The 21,076-nt window shown below is 41.3% G+C and overlaps 1 protein-coding gene across 7 annotated transcripts in view; it reads left to right on the top strand.

The window, feature by feature from the left end:
- LOC126177081 (transcription initiation factor TFIID subunit 4-like) overlaps positions 1–21,076 on the top strand; it is a 155,554-nt gene that overhangs the window by 29,241 nt on the left and 105,237 nt on the right. For all 7 annotated transcript variants that reach the window (XM_049924321.1, XM_049924318.1, XM_049924323.1 and 4 more), the window contains one exon: positions 20,736–20,795. In XM_049924321.1, the coding sequence (XP_049780278.1) occupies positions 20,736–20,795 (60 nt within the window). The remainder of the gene's footprint in view (positions 1–20,735; positions 20,796–21,076) is intronic.

Below are 21,076 nucleotides of genomic sequence, written 5' to 3'. Positions count from 1 at the left end.
TGAGAAAACCGTCCTGAAACATGTGCTACAAATCGCCACAGTTTCCTGTGCATGTACCCAGACATCAATATGGGATATGATCACCATGCACAAGTACACAGGCTGCACACCGGGCTGGCATACTCTGGATCATGTGGTTGAGCAGCTACTGGGGTATAGCCTCCCATTCTTGCACCATTGCCTGTAAAGTGTAATAGGGGTTTGAAGACGTGTAGCGATACATCGACCGAGAGCATCCCACACGTGCTTGATGGGGTTTAGGACTGGAGAACAGGCAGGCCACTCAATTTGCCTGATATCTTCTGTTTCTAGGAACTCCTCCACGATGGCAGGTCGGTGGGGCTGTGCATTATCATCCATCAGGATGAAGGTGGGACTCACTGCACCCTTGAAAAGGCAGACATACTGGTGCAAAATGATGTCCTGATACACCTGACCTGTTACAGTTCCTGTGTCACCGACGTGTAGGGGTGTACATGCACCAATCATAATCCCACCCCACACCATCAAACCATGACCTCCATGCAGGTCCCTTTCAAGGACATTAAGGGGTTGGTATGTGGTTCCTGGCTCACGCCAGGTGAAAACACGGTGAGAATCACTGTTCAGACTATACCTGGACTTGTCCGTGAGCATAACCTGGTGTTCCAGTGACCATGTACTGTGTTCTTGACACCAGGCTTTACGGGCTCTCCTGTAACCAGGGGTCAGTGGAATGCACCTTGAGGTCTCCAGGCGAATAAACCAAGTCTGTTCAGTCGTCTGTAGACTGTGTGTTTGGAGACAACTGTTCCAGTGGCTGTGGTAAGGTCCCAAGCAAGGCTACCTGCAGTACTCTGTGGCCATCTGCTGGCACTGATGGAGAAATATCGAAATATCGGTCTTCTTGTGGTGTTGTACACTCTGGAAGTCTCGTACTGTAGTGCCTGGACACGTTCCATGTCTGCTGGAATCATTGCCATAATCTTGAGATCACACTTTGTGGCACACGGAGGACCCGTGCTGTGGCCAGCTGTATTTGACCAGTCTCCAGTCGCCCTAGTATTCTACCCCTCATAACGTCATCAATGTGTGTTCTTTGAGTCATTTTCAACTCGCAATCACCATTAGCATGTCTGAAAACGTCTGCACATTTACTCTCTGCAGCGTTCTGACATGTACCAACACACCTCTGCATATGTGGACTGCTGCCAGCACTTCCGTGCGACGATCGCAGGTCAAATCCACCGCATGATCATACCCCGAGGTGATTTAAACCCACAAACTGCCCACCAGAGTGTTGTTTCACCATGTATCAGCATATCCTTAATTTATGACCATGAGTGTACAAAAAGAACAGTCAAAAAGACTAGAAGAGCACAAGGGCAAATGCAGAAGGGTGGAGACGGATAGATCAGCATGCTGTAAAACATGCTTAGCACTCAGGAGACCACCATAGTCATTTTGATAGGACTCCAGTACTGGAAGTCAAGAGGATGCAGTGAACGGCTATACACAGAGGCCATAGAGAGTGTTAAACACCCCAGGAAAATTGATAGAGAAGAGGACGGCATGAAAAGGGGTCCCTCGTTTGATTTAGACACTATGATATCTTTGCCATATATACTGATAGTGAAGTTGACCTGTTAAAATTCCTGGAATCTCTAAACACCTTCTCCCAATTAAACTTCATATGGTCCTATTCTGAATCGCACGCCACTTTCCATGATGTTGATCTTATTCTCACAGAAGGCCAGCTGCACTCTCTGTTCACATTAAACCCATTATCAAATAACAGTACATACATTTTGATAGTTGGGTCATTCCACGTCAAAGGGACAAATATAAAGTGTGTCCCACTCGGCGATCTCCAAATCTAATGAAATTTGGTGTGAAAGCTTTATATGGTCTTTGATGGCTATATATCAAATTTCAGTCCAATATCTCAAGTGGTTGAATTTTTTGGGGCTTTTAAAGAGAGGCTACTCACCTTCACATCAGGTACGAAGGTGCATATGTGCCACATTTGCTAGGCTTTTTTTTTCTCTTTTTTTTTATTAAATGTTCTAGCACACATTTGGTCATTTGCTTTTACATAGACAACTTTTTATGCTGAATCACACTTTCGCAAAAATTTGGTGTTAGCCACACCTAAATACAGATACAAACCTCAAAAGTGGCTAAAAACTCCATTGTGCTTTTCTGAGAGCCAAGGTTTGAATGATCACTGCTACTTTTCAAATAAACCACACACACCAAAACTTCAGAAGGTTATTCCTACCTGTGATGTCTATATATGGCTCAAATTTAATTAACATTAGATGCCTAGAAGAAAATATATACATCTGCAAAATTGGCCAAAATTTTCTACTTGGAAATTTTGGGTATTTTTTGGGGGCAATATCTCAGCTGTGTATTATTCAGTCCTCTTTTTCTTGCCACAGCTTGAAAGAGCGTGCTTTAAGCTTTCAAAGCTATATTGTTTAATTTCTGGATCTTGCATATTGATGAGTAAGAATACCTATTCAAAAGTAGGGAAAATTGACTATCGATAAATACAAAAAATTAATAAAATTTGAAGTTGTAAATCAAAAAATGTGTAATTATAGTGTCCTTTAATAGTATAGGATTTGCCTGTTGTTTAGGGAATGTAACTGTGCTGATAAGTGTTTTTACATTATTTTACAGTATAGAATATAAATATAGTAAAACCACAGAAAATACTATTAAGATTATAAAATCTAGGTGGTCATAATGGAATGTTATGTTGTTTAGGATGTTTGAACCCTTCAATGCACAGTGGTGCATAGATGCATTGTTACTCAGTTTCCATCGACATTATAAAGCAGAAATAGTTTTTAAGGCTCTATCCTCACAGCAGCGATTCATTGCTGAATCAGCACTTTCAGTTATTGGTTTCATTATTGGCAATTTTCACTGTATCAGTCTTCTGTGCAGTGTAATCTTTGGTGTTAACGTTTTACAATCTTAGTGTTCAGTACTAAGTCTTTTAATAATCAATAATCATTGTTTTAGCTGAAGATACGTGCTAAAGCGATATGTTTTAATGGCTTAATTTGTACATTTTATATACAAACGAGATTGAATCTTCTGTGCTTCAAACCTGGATATTCATGAGCTTTAAAAATGGCTAGTTATAGGTTAATAAATTACTGTATAAAATGAATGAAGAGACACATTCACCCAGCTACTTTGGTGGATCAGATTGAGCTGTTAGTCATAAGTCATCACCATTCTGTTATGTTAAAAGTAAACTACAATCAAGAAAATGTCACCAGTGGACAAGGAGCTTCTACGATGTAGGTTTGGGCTTGATTTTACTGAAGCTGCCCAGAATTGTTCATATTGGAATGCCTTGTTGATTACAAATTTCGGTTTGTGCAGAAGACTTGCTGCAACCCATTTGGTATAGAAAACCACCTAACGAAGAAGGCGTTAATAGCAGTAATCATTGCAGTGTATGATAGGTTTAAGTTACTGATTAATGGAGTTTTCAAATCTGGTTGAAAGTTTGTATCACATGTAGACACGGAGTGACCCAAAAAGAATCATCCCACCAGAATAAGCAAGAATCACCATCCACTGAAGACATGGATGTTGTTGAAGCTTGCTTTACTGCTAATACTTCATTAACATCACTTGGAGAGTCACCATTAAAGGTTCAACAGATCAGCAAAATGGAATCAATGGGATACATAAAGCACAAAGCTCTGAAAGTGCAAGGCAGCATTACTAAGATAATCACCACAGCTGCTGGTGTGAGCCAAGTACATGTTGTTCAAATACAAACGGAAGAGGCCAAAAATTTAAAGATACGCATATCTTAAATTGAAGATCTTCAGATTAAGCTTAAGGTTTCAAGAAATTGCAGTAAATTTCAAATTTTGACCCTGGCCCAAATGGTTGGACTTTTGAAAAACAGCTAATTGACTAAAATAAAGTGGTAGCCTAGGAAACTAAAGATGGAAGATGGGATTTTGGCAACACTGCAAATCGAAAGGTAAAAAGTTCAATGATGAAGTAAAACAAAATGTCGTCACCATTTTTTTTTTTTAAAAAAAGGTGGAATTTTCTTGCAGTAAGAACAAAAGAAAAAAAGATTCACAAGCAGAAACACCTGCTTCTTTGAAACCTGAAAGAAATGTACATTGCTTGTTGTAAGCAATACGGAAATCAACTGATCTCAAAATTTTGTGTGCCTGACCAAAATGGTGTACTATACTTGCTGCTTCTGGATCACATTTGTTGTGTGTGTGTGTGTGTGTGTGTGTGTGTGGGGGGGGGGGGGGGCGCACAATATTTTGATTCCAAACTGATTACAGTTTTTTCCCTCACAACCTTGTAGTCATCTTGAGTGGATGTTTTTGATGACAACTTCAGTTTGACATTTTGATGAATTGTGCGCGCGCGCCCACACACACACACACACACACACACACACACACACACACACACACATTGGAGGCATGGCAGAGAACTGATGAGGATTTCATTGAGGCACTGATTTTGAAAATTACCGGTTTAAGAAGCCATCACTTTGTGACAAAACACTAAAGTTTATACCTTAAACAGCTAAAAAAAAATCTCGCAGAAAATGAATTAATAATTTTGACGGATTTTGCTGAGAATTATTCATTTGTTGTTAAAGATGCTGTGAAAGGATTGCATTGGGGGAAAATAGTCAGGAAACATTACATCCATTTGTTATTGATTTTGATGGAAGAGTATAAGCATTTGTATGATCCGCGACTGTCGCTATCGTGATACTATTGCTGTCCATGCCTTTCAAATAAAGTTAATAGCATACTTAAAGACAAAGACTGAAAACATTAAGAACGTTTATTTCCTTAGTGATAGTTCAGCTGCTCAATATGGGAATTTAAAAAATTTCATCAATTTATGCCCGCATGAAAAGGATTTTGGCATCACTGCTGACTGGAATTTCTTTGAAACAAGCCAAGGCTAATTGTCCTGTGATGACATTGGGGGAACAGCAAAAAGACAAGCAGCCCGTTATAGTTTGCAGAGGCCCTTAGGTAACCAAATACTGACTCCATATGATTGAAAAAAAAAATGAGCCTGACAAGAAACAAGGTTTGCCATGGGATATACAATATCTGGAACAAGAGAAAAACATCAGTTTAATTCAATTAAGTGTAATCAGCTCAGTGTAAGCACAGTTTCCAATGATGCTGCAGCACTCACAGTTAATGCCTCCAAAGCAGATGAAGAAATTCCAGCAATCTCAATTGCAAGTTTACAATGAGGACAGTATTGTTGCATGTATGTGAGACAATTTTTGGTGAAGACAATGCAGTTACCCACAGTCTATCCTTGACAAAATTGTAGAACTAATTAACCAAAAATGGAACAGACTCATTAGGTTTTTGTTTTGCAGATTTGCTGTGTTGTGTATTGTACTAGTTTTATGGCATATGTTAAATTGTTTGAAACTGATTTACACACTCCAATAAAAAAATTAATTACAGATCTTAATGAGCACAGTATTTAACTTTTCAATCTTCTCGCAGTACTAATATAATAAGTTGTGAAATGTATTCTTACTCATCGAGATCCAGAAATATTCCAGTATAGTTTTGAAAGTGTAAAGCATGCTCTTTCCAGCTGTGGCAAGAAAAAAAGGATTGAACAAGACACAGTAGAGGGATAGCAACCCCCACCCCCCAAAGCATGTACAAAATTTTGGGCAACTTTGCAGATACATATTTTTCATCTAGGCATCCAATGTTAATTAAATTTGATCCACATATAGGCATAATAGGTAGGAATAACCCTCTGAAATTTTGGTGTGATTGGTTCATGAGAAAAGAAGCAGTGGTCAGTCATACCTAGGCACTCAGAATAGCATGGCGAATTTTTTAGCCACTTAAGGGGCTTGTATCTAGATTTAAGTGTGGCTAAATCTCAAATTTTTGCCATGGTGTGATTCAACAAAGTTTTCTATGTATATTAAAGCAAATGACCAAATGTGTGCTAGAACTTTTAAAATTCAACCACGGAAGATACTTAACTGAAATTTGGTATATAACCATCAAAGACCATGTAGAACCTTCACACCAAATTTCATTAGATTTGGAGATGGTAGAGTGGGGACCCCTGACCCCTTGATGTGGAATGACCCAGTTGCCATTCTTTACAGGTCAAACATTCCCTCCCATTCAGCCTTGGCATTTGAGGCAAATGTATTTGTTTGGATGCAGATTCTTTACAGAAGTACACGACCATTCTCATCTCAGCCCTTTCCCCACAGCCTTTACCCCACTAGCCTAGTTCAAAAGCAGATTTCCTGAGCCATCACATCCAGAACTGATACTGCTGAACCTTCCAAAAACAACCTCGGAACGTGCCACTTGTCAGTCAATATTATCCTGGTTGTGAATGTATTAATTAGCTACTTTGATAAGGCTGTGACTTCCTAAAATCATGTCCTGAAATGAGATCCATTCTGTCTGTGATTCCCACTACACCTAGAATAGCTTTTAATTGCCCTCACAGTCTCCACAATATCCTTGTCAGACCTTACGCTCTCCATCTCCCTACTATATAGCTCCTACCCATGTGACCATCCCCACTGCAAGACTTGTTCCGTGCATCCTCCTACCACCACTTGTACCAGCTCTGTAACTGGCAAAACATGTACTATCAAAGGGAGAGCCTTCTGTGAAATGAAATGATGCATCATATACCAGCTGTTATGTAAACACTGTTTGGCCTTCTACATCAGCATATGACTACCACAGAGTTATCAATTGAGATGAATGGACATAGGTAGAGGGTGTATACTGGCAACACACAATATCCTGTTGCAGAGCATGCTCTACAGCATGACAGCCATGACCTTGGCGCCTGTTGCATCACACGTGTCACCTGGATTCTTCCCACAGACTCCAGTTTCTCAGAACTCCACAAGTAGGAGCTAGTGCTACAAATCCTTGGTTCTCGCCACCCGTCTGGTCTTAATTTGTTAAATTTTTCCGTCTCGGCATTTCTTTACAGTACCGTATTTACTCGAATCTAAGCCGCACTTATTTTCCGGTTTTTGTAATCCAAAAATCCGCCTGCGGTTTAGAATCGAGTGCAAAGTAAGTGGAAGTTCTGAAAAATCTTGGTAGGTGCCGCCACAACTAACTTCTGCTGTCAAATATATGTAGCACTACACAGGCATGCTTTGCAGGCACAAAGATAAGTACTGGCGCCAAAACCTCGGTGTCAGTGAGTTTTGACCACTGCATTTTCATACATTATCCAACGAAGTAAATACAAATTCCGTATTGTTCATCTTCGAATGTAGCAGCATATCAATGTACTACGAAAATCCGACTGGCAAGACTGTTTGGGATGTTTGTCAATATGGCCAACTCCACGTTCTGAATTTTTTCCTACCTGTGAAAAGAGATGGTTGCTAGTAGGAACTTTTATGAATTGTGAATCACATGCGGTATTCTCTTCACCATAAGAATAATGCGAATATAAACATTTAGCCATGTATTCTTTCGTGTTTGCTGCTCTCATTTAAATCCTGTCTGCCTAATAAACTATGAAACTAGAGTGAGACAACAGCAAACGCGGAAGGATATTTATATCCTTATTTCATGTTTATATTCGTATTATTCTTATGCCTAATAGTGATACAGTCAGAAATGAAGCACAGCAATTGACTAGATTTTTAAATCTAAGATGACTCTAATTTCTGTACAGAATGTAATGTACTAAAGAGGCGTCTGCAAAGATTTTCAAACAGAGAAAAATTTTCGCTATACTCTCGTTCAGAACATCTTCTATCATCCGCAGTCTATTATTTGGATCTTGTTGATCATTATCAAAGAAAGCAGCTGTGTAAGTACCAACAAATAGCAGTCTCTTGCCATTGTTTCGCTAATGAGACGATTCCTCTCTCTCTCTCTCTCTCTCTCTCTCTCTCTCTCTCTCTCTCTCTCTCTCTCTCTCTCTTCTCTTTTTAATAGTAAGCGGCCGTAGCACGCACAAAAGCAAGCCATGCCGCGAGCGGCGACAGGCTGGAAACACCCATTATCAGAATGCGAAAACAATGCATGTCGCAGTACAGTAATGCATTTTCAGCTTAGAGTGACGTAAACACCTATAACAAAGAGAACGACACTTATCAGATCAAAGAAAAATAAGCAATCAATTCAAACCAGACGAAGCACGTGGAAAAGGAAGGGTACCCGTATAAATATGGACGGAGTGCCTGACTCGTAGCAATGGCTACGTGGTAAAGCTTAACTGCTAAGCTTAAGACTCGGGCCAAACTACTGTAGCTGTCATTCATTCGGCCTAAATTGAGTCTCATATTGCAATGGACCAACTTTGTTTCGATTTGGAGGTGCGACCTAAAACTTTTTTCCCCTTGAATTTCGAGTCTCAAATTTCAGGTGCGACTTAGATTCGGGAATTTTTTTCCTTGATTTCAAGTTTCATTTTTCAGGTGCGGCTTAGATTCGAGTAAATGCGGTATGTTACGTACAATGTACTTAGATTTTCAAACTTAGTAACTCATGCACAATGTTTTGATAGTAATCTCTCTTGCATATTACTCTGACCTCTACCTGTCAGCTCTCAGGTTTTCAAATCTTGTCAAGTGCAGTCCCCAACAATCAGTCTTCCTTCTCATCCCGTCCAGTAAGACTCCTCTGACCCAGGGTTCTGGGTGACTTTTCCGAGCTCTACCCCTTTTCATAAACCTCTCCAGTTCGTTTCCCCATTGGCCCTCTTCCTTCTCCTTCAACTCTACTGCTATAAGGAAGAGCCACTGGCTCCGAAAGCTTGTATAACTAAAACCTTATCATATATGTGTGTTTTCCCTTCACTGCTTGGTGGTTATATTTTTTATCCATCCAAATGCATTATATTGTCAGAAATCGATTATTTTAATTGTTTTATGATTTTTTGTATGATTCGATATAGGAAAAGTATTTTTAAAGCAGAATTTCATCTGCTCATTCAATAGAACGATCCCAAATTAATGAAGTGCAATATTTGTTTGTTGATATGTATTACAAGGTGTATACACCCCAGAACAACTGGGAAAATGTGGGAATTTTTCATCTGTGAAAATTCCAGGAATTTTTCATTCTGTTTTCAGTTAATTTTTTGTAATTTTCACTGTTAAGGTCTGATTTTACTTTATCCTGCTGTTGCAGAATAGTACTAATACAATAAAACATAAATGAGTGGATAACATCAAAATAAAGCTTGCGCCAAAATAAAGCTTGAGTTGCAAAGAAAATGAGCCATTTGCAGCAAAACACGCAGTACACACACAAGCGTGTGCTGGCAGCAACATATGTCAAAGGCTGTATTGTGAACACTATGCAATACTCATTACAAGAAGTTGCTTTTGATGAGCATGAGGTCACAACTGTTTTCGTTTCTAACAGGTTGCAGAAAAATATTGTGAATGGTGATTTGAAAAGCGTTACTTTCAACATAACTATTCTTTTACGCAAGATGAACTACGTTACATATGAAAAATGTGTGATGAATTTCTTTAATCATAGAGCATTTTACTCTAATTCAAAGCATGAGGACTAGCCACTTAGAAAAATTTCAGGCCCAGAAGACCAGCCATTTATGCCATTATTTAAAATTTTACTGGCACATTTGTGTTTGGTAAATCTTAAAAGAGTAACACAAACTAGAAAACACCAATATTTTAATATGAAATCATAGGTTTTCTTGTAGCTATAGTGTGTGTATATGAATTTAAATCATTAACGTCTTCATGATTATTTGTATGTTTATTTATGCCACTTAGCAGTGATGTTGCTATTGACTGACTACATCATGTGGCCTATGCTCTGAATATCTGCTGTTATTGGCTGGTGAGGTCAGGTGAAGTGAGCCTTGATTGGCTGACAAAAATGCATCACAATCTCTCTTTCAGTGTTTCATAAGCTACTGTACTGTGCTGTATTTGGTAGAATTTGTATTTGTACTATTGTGATGAAAATATGCAGTATACATGTTGCCATGCATCAAATATCTTTCCAAAACATGATTCTTCCCCCTCCCTCGGGTTTTGTTTGCGGCAGTGTCGAGAAGTTTTATGCTGGTATATAACCTTTACCATTCAAAAGATTGATAAGTTTTGCAGCTCTGAGGAAAAGTGGAATGTGCTAGACAATTGTGATATAACTTTCAAAATGGTAAAGAGCAGCAGTTGGTAATCACTTTCATTATAACTTTATTAGAGCAGATCCAGATTTTGGCTAGTAATTGGCCATTATCAATGCAGTATTTTGGAGTTAAAAATATACTGGTATTTCTACACCTATTCTTCTGGCTCTTGTCACAGTTCAGTAGAATGGAAATGACAACTGATGGCTGCTGTTTACCATTTGGAAAGTGTATTGTCACTTAACAGGGAAAAAGTCTTATTTTCACTTCTAGAAAGTGTATTTTTAACTGGGGAAAAATAGAGGAATTTTTTCTTCTCCACATATACATCCTGTGTTAGAAGTGTCACTAAAATATGAAAAATAACCAACTGCTCGTGCTGTCACTGCAGAAGTACTGAGTATACTTAGTGTTTTACTGTTCCTACTAATACATACTGAAAAAGCAAATATCAGACTAGACTAATTTCAGACTGCTCTGTTGAATGATCATGTAAAGTTATGCTCCAAAAATTATTTTTCTGCATTGCATGATACAAAAATTAATAACGATGTGCATTAAATCTGTCTCCGAAACCATTCGGAATAGGGCATACTTTATGTGAAGACTATCCGCATGTAGTGTAATATTTCTTTGATCCTTATGACTGCAGTTCTCACAAACAGAATGTTTGAATTTGGAATTCGTCCAAACTTCTTTTAGCTTGTTGATTTTAAGTAATGTGTTGGTATTGATTGCACCTGAAAACATCTTTTCCTTGGGATGAAGAGATTTTGAGCTGCTTTGATCCTGCAACTGATAGCAGCTCTGAATTCCATACTTGACGAGCATGCATAGCAAGCCCCTTTCTTTCATGTGGATGGCGGTTTCTACAGTGTGGATGTGGCCCGAGGTATTCATGCCTGTTGTACGAGGCGATTAAAAGGAGTTTCACACGTTACGGCCATCATGTGATGGTACCCTGTAAGGTTTGACCTCCATACTTCCAAATTTTCCCGAAGAGTGAGCCAATTGGGGAAGGGTGCCTTATAAAGTGCATCATGTCCACGTGCATTGAGATCTTTAGCCCACTTCCTTGTCGTTGCATTGCAGTCCTGCCCATTTTCCATCTCTTGAGCAAGGACACCTTCCTGGGAGCGTTTTCCACTATGCACTATGCAGTGTTGATTTATGTGTTGACGATGACCATGGACTTCTTTGCACCTGATATCCAGCATGGTAGCCAGTCTTATATGGTGGGGCTGCCATGTACCCTGTTGGTTATAGCCCCCCTGACCGCACAGGGATTGCTTTGCTGATGCCTGCTCCGTTAACACCCATGTATGCCAAGGGGTAGATGCCCATCCTCGTGGGGCATCGGGACTCCCGGCAATGGCCATCCTGCCAGGTGGCCTTTGCTGAGGCTGGGTGGCGCCCGTGGGGAGGCCCCCTGGTCGGAGTGGTTGCATCAGGGCGATTGACACGCGATGAAGCGTAGTCCATCATCTCTTGCTGGTGGTGAAACACCAGCAGTCTCTAAGTGATCACGAGCTCAATTCAATGCACAGAAGTAAGACCCCAAAACGTTCCCCTCCCTGGCCACACCATGGGAGGAACATCAGGCTAAGGATGGCAGCAGATCTTATTCGCCCCAGTACCTTGTATGTTCGAGAGCTGTTGGGGAATCTTTCATGGTGATGAAGCCTCAGTTTTTTTGTTGCAAATTTAGAGGACAAGTTCGGGGCGGTGGAGGTCTTGTCCAAAATGATCTGGGTCTGTCCTGATAAAAACAGCATCCTCTGCCCAGTCACAGGAGTTACTCGCATTTGACAAGCTGGGGGATGTTTCTGTAACCATCACGCCCCATAAGAGCTTAAATACAGTCCATGGTATCATATTTCACAGAGACCTTCTTTTGCAGTCCAACAACAAGCTGCGCACCATTTTAGAGCGGTGAGGTGTACATTTTGTAGGGCTTGTCCACCGGGTTCTGAAGGATAATCAGGTTGCCACTGGTGCCTTCATCTTGGCCTCTGAGGGTGATACATTGCCCAAGAAGGTCAAGGTGATGGTCTGCTGGAGAGATGTAAAGCCCTATATTCCTCTCCCAATGCGGTACTTTAAATGGTACTTTCAGCGCTGGAAGTTCGGCAATATTTCTTCCCACTGTACGTCCAGCATCACATGCCAATATTGCTGATGCCCATCACGTCCCAATACTCCATGTGCCCGCCTCCCATCTGTGTCAACTGCAGAGAGCACCATTCGCCTTGCTCGCCTGACTGCAGAATTCTGCAGAAAGGAAGGAAAATCATGGAGTACAAGACCCTGGACAGACTGACCTACACTGACGCTAAGAGAAATTTTGAATGCCTGTGTCCTGTGCGTATGACATTGTCTTACGCCGCTGCTACTACATTTCTGGCACCATCAGCTCTGCCAACCCAGGTCACCTCTCAAAGCCAGAAGACTTCAGCTGTCCCCTTGATGGTGGGGGCATTTCCCTCCCTGTTACTCCTGCACCACCTACTTCGGGAGCAACACCACCCCAACCATCGGGGACATCCATCCCCACTTCTAAGCGGAGAAGTGTAAGCCTTCTTTGGATTCTCTCGATACGAAGGAGTCCCTTGGTTCACTCCCTTCCCAGGTTTCTTCTAGTGGTAAAGATGACACCTGCCAGTGGCTGAACAGCCCAAAAGCAGCTGGTCGTAGGGCTTCATGCTCATCCTCAGTCCCGGAGACTGAGCCAGTGAAGTCCTCCCAGCCAAAGGAACCCAAGGAGCAGCGAGAGAAATCCAAAAAGAAAACCACTAAGACCAAGGAAATAGTGGTGGCAATAAATCGGTGGCAGCAGGTGACTGCGAGGCGTAAAATGCCTCATTGAATGTTCCATGCCTTCCCAGTCTCAAGATATCAACCTCCAGTGGAATTGCAGTTGTTTTTTCCACCGCCTGGCTGAGCTATGGCTACTGTTAAGCTTCACACCTGCTATCTGCGTTGCGCTCCAGGAAACCTGGTTCCCAGCTATGCCGACCCCTGCCCTCAGAGGCTATGAGGGGTATTACAGGAACCGTAGTGACTGTAATCGAGTGTCAGGTGGAGTTTGTGTTAATGTCCTAAACTCGGTCTGTAGTGAACATGTGGCTCTTCAATCCCCTCTTGAAGCTGTGGCTGTCAGAATGACGACGCAGGAAATAACTGTCTGCAGTGTATATCTTCCTCCAGATGGTGCAGTACCCCGGAATGTATTAGCTGCACTGATTGATCAACTCCCTAAACCTTTCCTACTTCTGGGAGATTTGAATGACCATAACATAACCCCTTGTTGGGTAATACCATGCTTACTGGCCAAAGCAGGTATGTCGAAACTTTACTATCGCAATTCGACCTCTGCCTCTTAAATACTGGGGCCGCCACACATTTCAGTGTGGCTCATGGTAGTTACTCGGCCATTGATTTGTCAACTTGTGGCCCAGGACATCTCCCATCTATCCACTGGAGAGCACATGACAACTTGTGTGGTAGGGACCATTTCCCCATCTTCCTGTCACTGCCCAACGTCAGGCGCATGGACGGCTGCCCTTATGGGCTTTGAACAGGGGGGACTGTGGAACTTTCACCTCTGCTGTCACCACTGAATCTCCCCCACAGGGTATCTATGTGAGGTTGGGCAGGTGACTAGCACAATTGTTTCTGGGGCAGAAAACACGATCCCTTGCTCTTTAGGGTGCCCAAGATGTACGGCAGTCCCTTGGTGGTCGCCGGTAGTCGCTGAAGCAATTGAGGAGTGTCGGCGATCTCTACAGTGGCATAAGCGGCACCCTTCCCTGGAACTCCTCATAGCCTTTAAACAGCTCTGTGCCTGTGTTCTCTACCTTATCAAACAACGGAAGAAAGAGTGTTGGGAGAGAGAAGTCTCCACCATTAGGTGCCACACGGCACCGTCCCAAGTCTGAGCAAGGATCAAACCTCTTTTCGGGTACAAGGCCCCAACAGCTGGCCCCCGTGTTACCATAAATGGCGAGTTATGTATCGACGCAAACACGATTGCCGATTGCCTCTGCGTCGGAGAATTAACCCCTCCCCTTCCAGCTTTTTTTGCACACTCAAACGGAGGCTGGAAGGGAACATCCTCTCATTCACTACACACTGCAGTGAATTTTGTAATGCCCCATTTACAGAGTGGGAGCTCCTCAGTGCCCTTGCACATTGCCCCGACACAGCTCCTGGGCCTGATCGCATCCACAGCCAGATGATCAAACATCTCTCAACTGACTACAAGCTACATCGTCTCATCATCTTCAACCGGATCTGGTGCGATGGCATTTTTCCATCGCAATGGTGGGAGAGCATCATCATTCCGGTGCTCAAACCCGGTAAAACTCGCTTGATGTGGATTGCTATCGGCCCATCAGCCTCACCAACGTTCTTTGTAAGGTTCTGGAACATATGGTATGCTGGCAGTTGGGTTGGGTCCTGGAGTCATGTGGCTTGCCCAGGGTCGCTCTACCATTGATAATATTGTGTCCATTGAGTATGCCACCCGAACAGCATTTTCCAGATGGCAACACCTGATTGCCGTCTGTTTTGACTTACGTAAAGCATGCGACATGACTTGGTGACATCATAGCATTGCCACATTGCATGAGTAGGGTCTCTGGGGACCACTCCCGATTTTTATCCAAAACTTCCTGTTGCTCTGTACTTTCCATGTCCAAGTTGGTGACTCCCATAGTCCCATCCATATCCAGGAGAATGGAGTCCTGCAGGGCTCTGTATTGAGCATCTTTTTGTATTGGCCATTAACGGTCTAGCAGCAGCTGTCGGGCCCTCCGTCTCACCTTCTCTGTATGCTGACGTCTTCCGCATTTCATACGGCTGCTCCAGTACTGTTGTTACTGAGCAGCTCCTCCAGGAAGCCATCCACAAGGTGCAGTCATGGGCTCTAGCCCACGGCTTTGTTTTCAGCCACAGAGTCGTGTGTCATGCATTTCTGTTGGCGTCGTACCTTTCATCTGGAACACGCACTTCATCTTCATGATGATCCACTGACTGTAGTGGAGACATATTATTTCCAGGGACTGGTTTTCATCGCTCGATTGACTTGGCTCCCTCATCTTCGTTAGCTTAAGCAGAAGTGCTGGCAGCACCTTAATGTCCTTCGTTGCCTGAGCAACACCAATTGGGGTGATGATTGCTGTATGCTGCTGCAGCTGTACAGAGCCCTTGTCCAATCCCGAATTGACTATGGGAGTGGGGTGTACGGTTCGGCAGCACCTTCAGTATTGCATTTTTTCGACCCTGTGCACCACTGTGGGGTTTGATTAGCGACAGGAGCTTTTTGGATGAGTCCGTTGACCAACGTACTGGAGGAGGCTGGTGTCCCTTCACTGCAGATCAGACATGCGCAACTGCTCCCCTGAGCATCCAAATTATCGTCTCCTTTTCCTGCCCACTGCATTCCATCTCCGGCATCAGTGGCCCAGATTGGGGCTAATGATTGTGGTTCGCGTGCGGTCCATTCTCTCTGAACTGGAGTCCTTACCTTTACCCCCTCTACTTGTGGTCCGTTCACGTATGCCTCCATGGTGTACACCTCGGCAGCAGCTTTGTCTGGACCTTTTGCATGGCCCTAAGGACTCCGTTTACCCTGCTGCTCTCCATTGTCACTTCCTCTCGATTCTTGACGTGTTCCAGGGCTGTGAAGTGGTTTTCACTGATGGCTGATAGTCATGTAGGCTTCGCATATGCTCATGGAGGACATAGATCAGCACTCCATGCCAGTTGGCTCCAGTGTTTTCACTGTGGATCTGGCGGCCATATCTCGTGCTTATGAGTATATCCACTCATGCCCTGGCGAGTCATTTCTCCTGTGTACTGACTTATTGAGCAGCCTACAAGCTATCGAGTAGTGCTATCCTCGCCACCCTCTGGTAGCATCCATTCGGGAGTCCTATGTCCAGGAACAGTCTCGCCGTTCTGTGGTGTTTGTGTGGACCCCAGGACACGTCAATCCCCGGCAACTTGCTGACAGGCTGGCCAAACAGGTGACGCGGAATCTGCTTCCAGAGATAGGCATCTCTGAAGCTGATCGTTGTTCTGTCTTACACCGCAGGGTTTTCGAGCTTTGGGAGATGGAATGGCATAACAGCATGCATGACAAACTGCATGTCATTAAGGACACTATGAATGTGTGGAAGTCTTCCATGCAGGCTTCTCATAGGGAATCAGTTGTCCTCTGCCAGCTCTGCATTGGCCATACGTGGCTAACGCATGGTTACCTACTCCGTCGCGTGGACCCACCTCAGTGTTGCTGTGGCTCCCAAATGACAGTCGTTAACCTCTTGCTGGACTGCCCCCTTTTAGCTGCTCTGCGGCAGACTTTTAACTTCCTCAGCACCCTGCCTTTGGTGTTGGGTGACAATGCCTCCACAGCAGCTTTAGTTTTAAGTGTTATCCGTGAGAGTGGGTTTTATATTTGTATGTAGGTTTTAGCGCATGTCCTTTGTCCGTCTGTGTCCTACACTCGGGTGCTTTTAGGGTGGAGGTTTTTAATGTATTGCAGACTGGCTTTCCCTTTTTATTCGCATAGTTGGCCAGCCACTGTAATCTGCTTCATGTTTTACTGTCTTCTGTTTCTAGCGTCTCCGTTTTCTTATTCTCTCTTGTTCCTTTTAGTGTTCGTTGCCTTCCCTTCGTTCTTGTGGCTTTTCCTTTCTTACTGTATTGTGCTTTCTGTTTTGGGCTTTTTATTCTCACACTCGTGGCATTGTTTTATTATTACCAAGGGACCGATGACCTTGTTGTTTGATCGTTTCTCCTGCCTCTAAACAAACAAACAAACAAACAAACAAAGCAACCAACCCATTTCTGGCCAGCAGGTGGATACACACCTAAGTGGAATGACAAGTCATTCAGCAGTTCCCTAACAGATAGCGCTAGCAGCAATCCGGGCAGAAAGAGAAGCATTAACTCTTCATTTAAAAAGTGTTTGGTTAAAAGCAAAGAATAAGAAGACATTCATAATTCATAGAAAATTAATATAAATGCATCATTGGATGCTGTTGCAGGGTGATAAGCTATTCCGTATGCGTTTTCATTGTTCCTCAGATTAAAATTTAGTAGCCTTATTTATTTCAAACGTTGATAGTTCCATAGTGTGTCTGTAGGTTTTCATATCAGCAGTACTAGACGTGCTGATAGTGAAACTTGAAACACGAATTTTGTAGTTAAATGTAGTAGTAGTAGTAGTAGTAGTAGTAGTTAGTAGAAGATGATGAAGAAGAAGAAGAAGAAGAAGACGACGACTTGATTAACTGATTGGTGAAGTATATTTTGTTGTGTCCTGTGATAAGTGGGGTGTCATTGTCAATTTGTCTTGTCATTGTGTTGTCGAAAGGAAAATGTAAGTTGTCATGATTTAAATCATTGTCTTGTAACAAGAGATGTTGCTGACTACCTGAAACTGCCATGAATGCCTTTATCATGAGATCCACTGAATTTTTTTAATTGAAAACCCTGCATTGTTCTCTGGTTTTTCTTTGGAAGATAAACCCCTGGTGAAAGAATAAAAGCAGACACCAAGTCTGTGTATTAAGAAATCTTATGAAAAATATGTAAGGTGTTACCAAACACAATGGTAAAATTCAAAACATTAAGTGGTTGCATTGTAAGGAACAACTGTTTTGTTTTTACTGTGTACTATTTGGAATGGGTAATGATGATTTGGAATGGCGAAAGTGAGGAGTAGGCAAATAGTGTCTTCAAAATATTCTTTCGAAAACTAAAGAACATGAGAGTTCCATTTCACACATCACAGAAGCTGTAAAATACAGTCAGCTAGGTACAGTAAGAATTGACTGTTGTCTTTCACCACCAACACATATTTGAGCTTTGAAACATAATGAGAAGGTTGATCAAAACAGAAGTACAATGAAGAGACTTAGGTGGACTATCTGCTTTTTACTACGTCAAGAGTTAGCTGTTGGAGGTCATGACGTAGGTATCAGTAAATAAAGGAAACTATTTACAGCCTTTGAATTTCTTGGCAGAAGTAAAACCATATGAAAGATCATTTAGCATCCTATGGAGTATTTAAGACACTTTCTCTGACACACAGAGTGAGATAAAATTTCATGTGAAGTTAAAAATAGTCCTTTTATGTCAGCATAAGGCGACAAAACAATGGATGTCTCAACTAGAAGTCAAATGAGTGTAATTGTTTGTTTCCCAGATAATGAATCGGGAGAAATAAGAGAGATAGTGCTATGCAATTGGACTATTAGTAAAAACAAATTAGTATCACAAACATAGGATGGTTGCAGTGTTGTGACAGGAAAAATTATGATGTCCATTCTGTTGTTGAACAAGCATATCTTCATGCTGTCTTTATCCACTGCTACGCACATTAATTGAATCTAGTCCTCCTCTGTGCTTAAAATAAAGTAAAATAAAATAAAAAAAGTAAAAAAATAAAAAAAATTACACAAGTAAAAATCTTTGTGTCCAGTCTAGTGGATTTCACACATTTTTTAGCAGTTCCAGTAAAAGAAGTGAACTTCTTAGGGAAAGGGGATTTAAACCAAAAATTTTGTGTGAAACGATGTTGAATTTTCATTCATGCGCTGTACAAACTGTTATTCTTCACCACATAGACCTGAGAACAGCATTTAATGATGTGATAAACAGTGAAGGGTGGGATGATAATTCTTTACAACAGGCAATTGGGCTAAATAATATACTGGATGATCAAACTTTTCTATTGTACTGCAGCTGTGGAATTCAGTTTTCCAACATTTTCTTTTTTGGCATCTTCCAAAGTAAAACTGTGGACATAGGACGCTGTAAGCTTGATACTGAAACCTGCATTATGGCTTTTGATAGAATAAGATGTGAGGAAATTATTCTGAAACGTATAGTGGAAGCTGAGAGCCTTATAAATTCAGCAAGAGTGTCTAAAATTAATTTTATCAAAAGAGGCAAGTATTCAGAAATTGAGAAGGCCATCATTCAGAATAATTGAAACAGTAGTAGTAAACATGGAAACTAGATACCAGGTCTTTCAAGAAACAGAGTTTACAGAAACTTCCTGGCAGATTAAAACTGTGTGCCGGACCGAGACTGGAACTCGGGACCTTTGCCTTTCGCAGGCAAATTCGCTACCACTTGCCCGCAAAAGGCAAAGGTCCCGAGTTAGAGTCTCAGTCCAGCACACAGTTTTAATCTGCCAGGAAGTTTCATATCAGCGCACACTCCGCTGCAGAGTGAAAATCTCGTTCTAGAGTTTACAGAACTTGTAAATCAGTAAAAGTTCTCAGGTTATAGTAGGTCAAACAATTTCCGATACATGAAGTTGAAAAGCAACTTAAAATACATCCATTCTTTGACACTGCTAAACTGAAAGGGGAACTTATTTATTTACAGCAGTCAAGATAAATGTCCAAAGCCTCAGGACCTCCTGAAAGCCATCATTAACAATAGATTAAAAAACGTTCTCTGAAGGTGTGAATTTACTTTTGTTGGTTCTTAAAATTCCAGAAACCACTGCATCCTGCAAAAGTAACACGAGTACATTCAAACCCATTAAAACATACCTTCAAATCACAATGACAAATGACAGACTGACAAACTTGGCGATTTTGGATGTAGAGAAGGGAACTGCGAAATCTTCAACCAAACTCCTGGAGTTCGTATCTTGTTATATGTTTACACTAGAAAAAGGATAGGAGGATAGAATTAATTTATGAAAAGAAAGTAGCAATGAGTTATGGGTTATCTTTTTATTATTGTGTGGCTGTTTATTATTTTTATCCATTTATTTATAACAGTTTCTGTATTAGTTTCAATCTTAGTAGAAATAGGTATCCAAGTTACTTTTGCAGTTTTTCTATTTTACAAATTTTTGTTGTAAGATTTTTCTTTTTGCAAAATTTGTAATTCTCAGCCTTCCCTACAAAAAGTGCCACACTTCGCCACTTTTAATCACCGATATGTTGTTAAATGACAATTATAACAATTCCTATCAAGAACTGTATTTTTTATGAATTTTCTGTGTACTGTTGCCTTAAAAGGCATACTTTCCTAATATGTGAGTTATAGCATGAAAACAATTAACTATTAAAATTCTTTAAACACCAGTGTAACTTTTGAGTAACTTTATTACAACAAAACGTTCCAGTACTGATGAATTTTCGAGAGATTCTCAATGTGTGGGTGATTAGAAACAACAGAGATTCGTAGGGTGTATGTTATAATATAAAACCCACAAATATGGGTTTCAACTGAAAATGACAAATACAATGTCTTCCAAGTTCTGCCTGTGATGTAGTGTGTTCTTACAGCTTATTGGTTCAGCTGTTAATAGCATGTTTCTGGACTAATGCAGAACTATGTGTTTCATGTGAGGCAATGGCTCGTCATTATGAAATAACAGCAAGTGATGTCACAAGACTTGTGCAGCTCCACATTAATGTTAGCGAACTTGTACTATGCAAGAATGACTTTACTTGTGCTGCAAAACATATCTTTACATTGAAACTGCTGATATTTTTACTTAATGTGTGTTTGGTTGAATGTATCAATTATTCTTTCCTCAGGCCGATGGCATCGTGCTGAAAGAAAGAAAACTAAACATCGCACCTGCTATAAAAAAACAGGTATGTTCAATTACAAGATGAAATTTTGAGAATTTGTAGTGAATGTATTGCTCACTTATGTATTGAGACTACTTTTTGGTACTTTACTCTGATTAACAAACTACTTTTTCCAGAAAATTGATACTGCACTAAATGTTTCAAACTGTTAGTCTCTGTACTACCAGCTGGCTTTTCCAAGCCCAAGTCATGGCTGTCGTTTTTGTTGTTGTTGGATGGTTGTTAGTATTCCTTAATTCATTATATTCTACAATATCCCAATCATCATTTACTTGAAAATAAGC

The sequence above is a fragment of the Schistocerca cancellata genome, chromosome 3 (assembly GCF_023864275.1).
Source record: "Schistocerca cancellata isolate TAMUIC-IGC-003103 chromosome 3, iqSchCanc2.1, whole genome shotgun sequence".
Taxonomy (NCBI): domain Eukaryota; kingdom Metazoa; phylum Arthropoda; class Insecta; order Orthoptera; family Acrididae; genus Schistocerca; species Schistocerca cancellata.
This window is presented reverse-complemented; position numbering and strand designations above follow the sequence as displayed.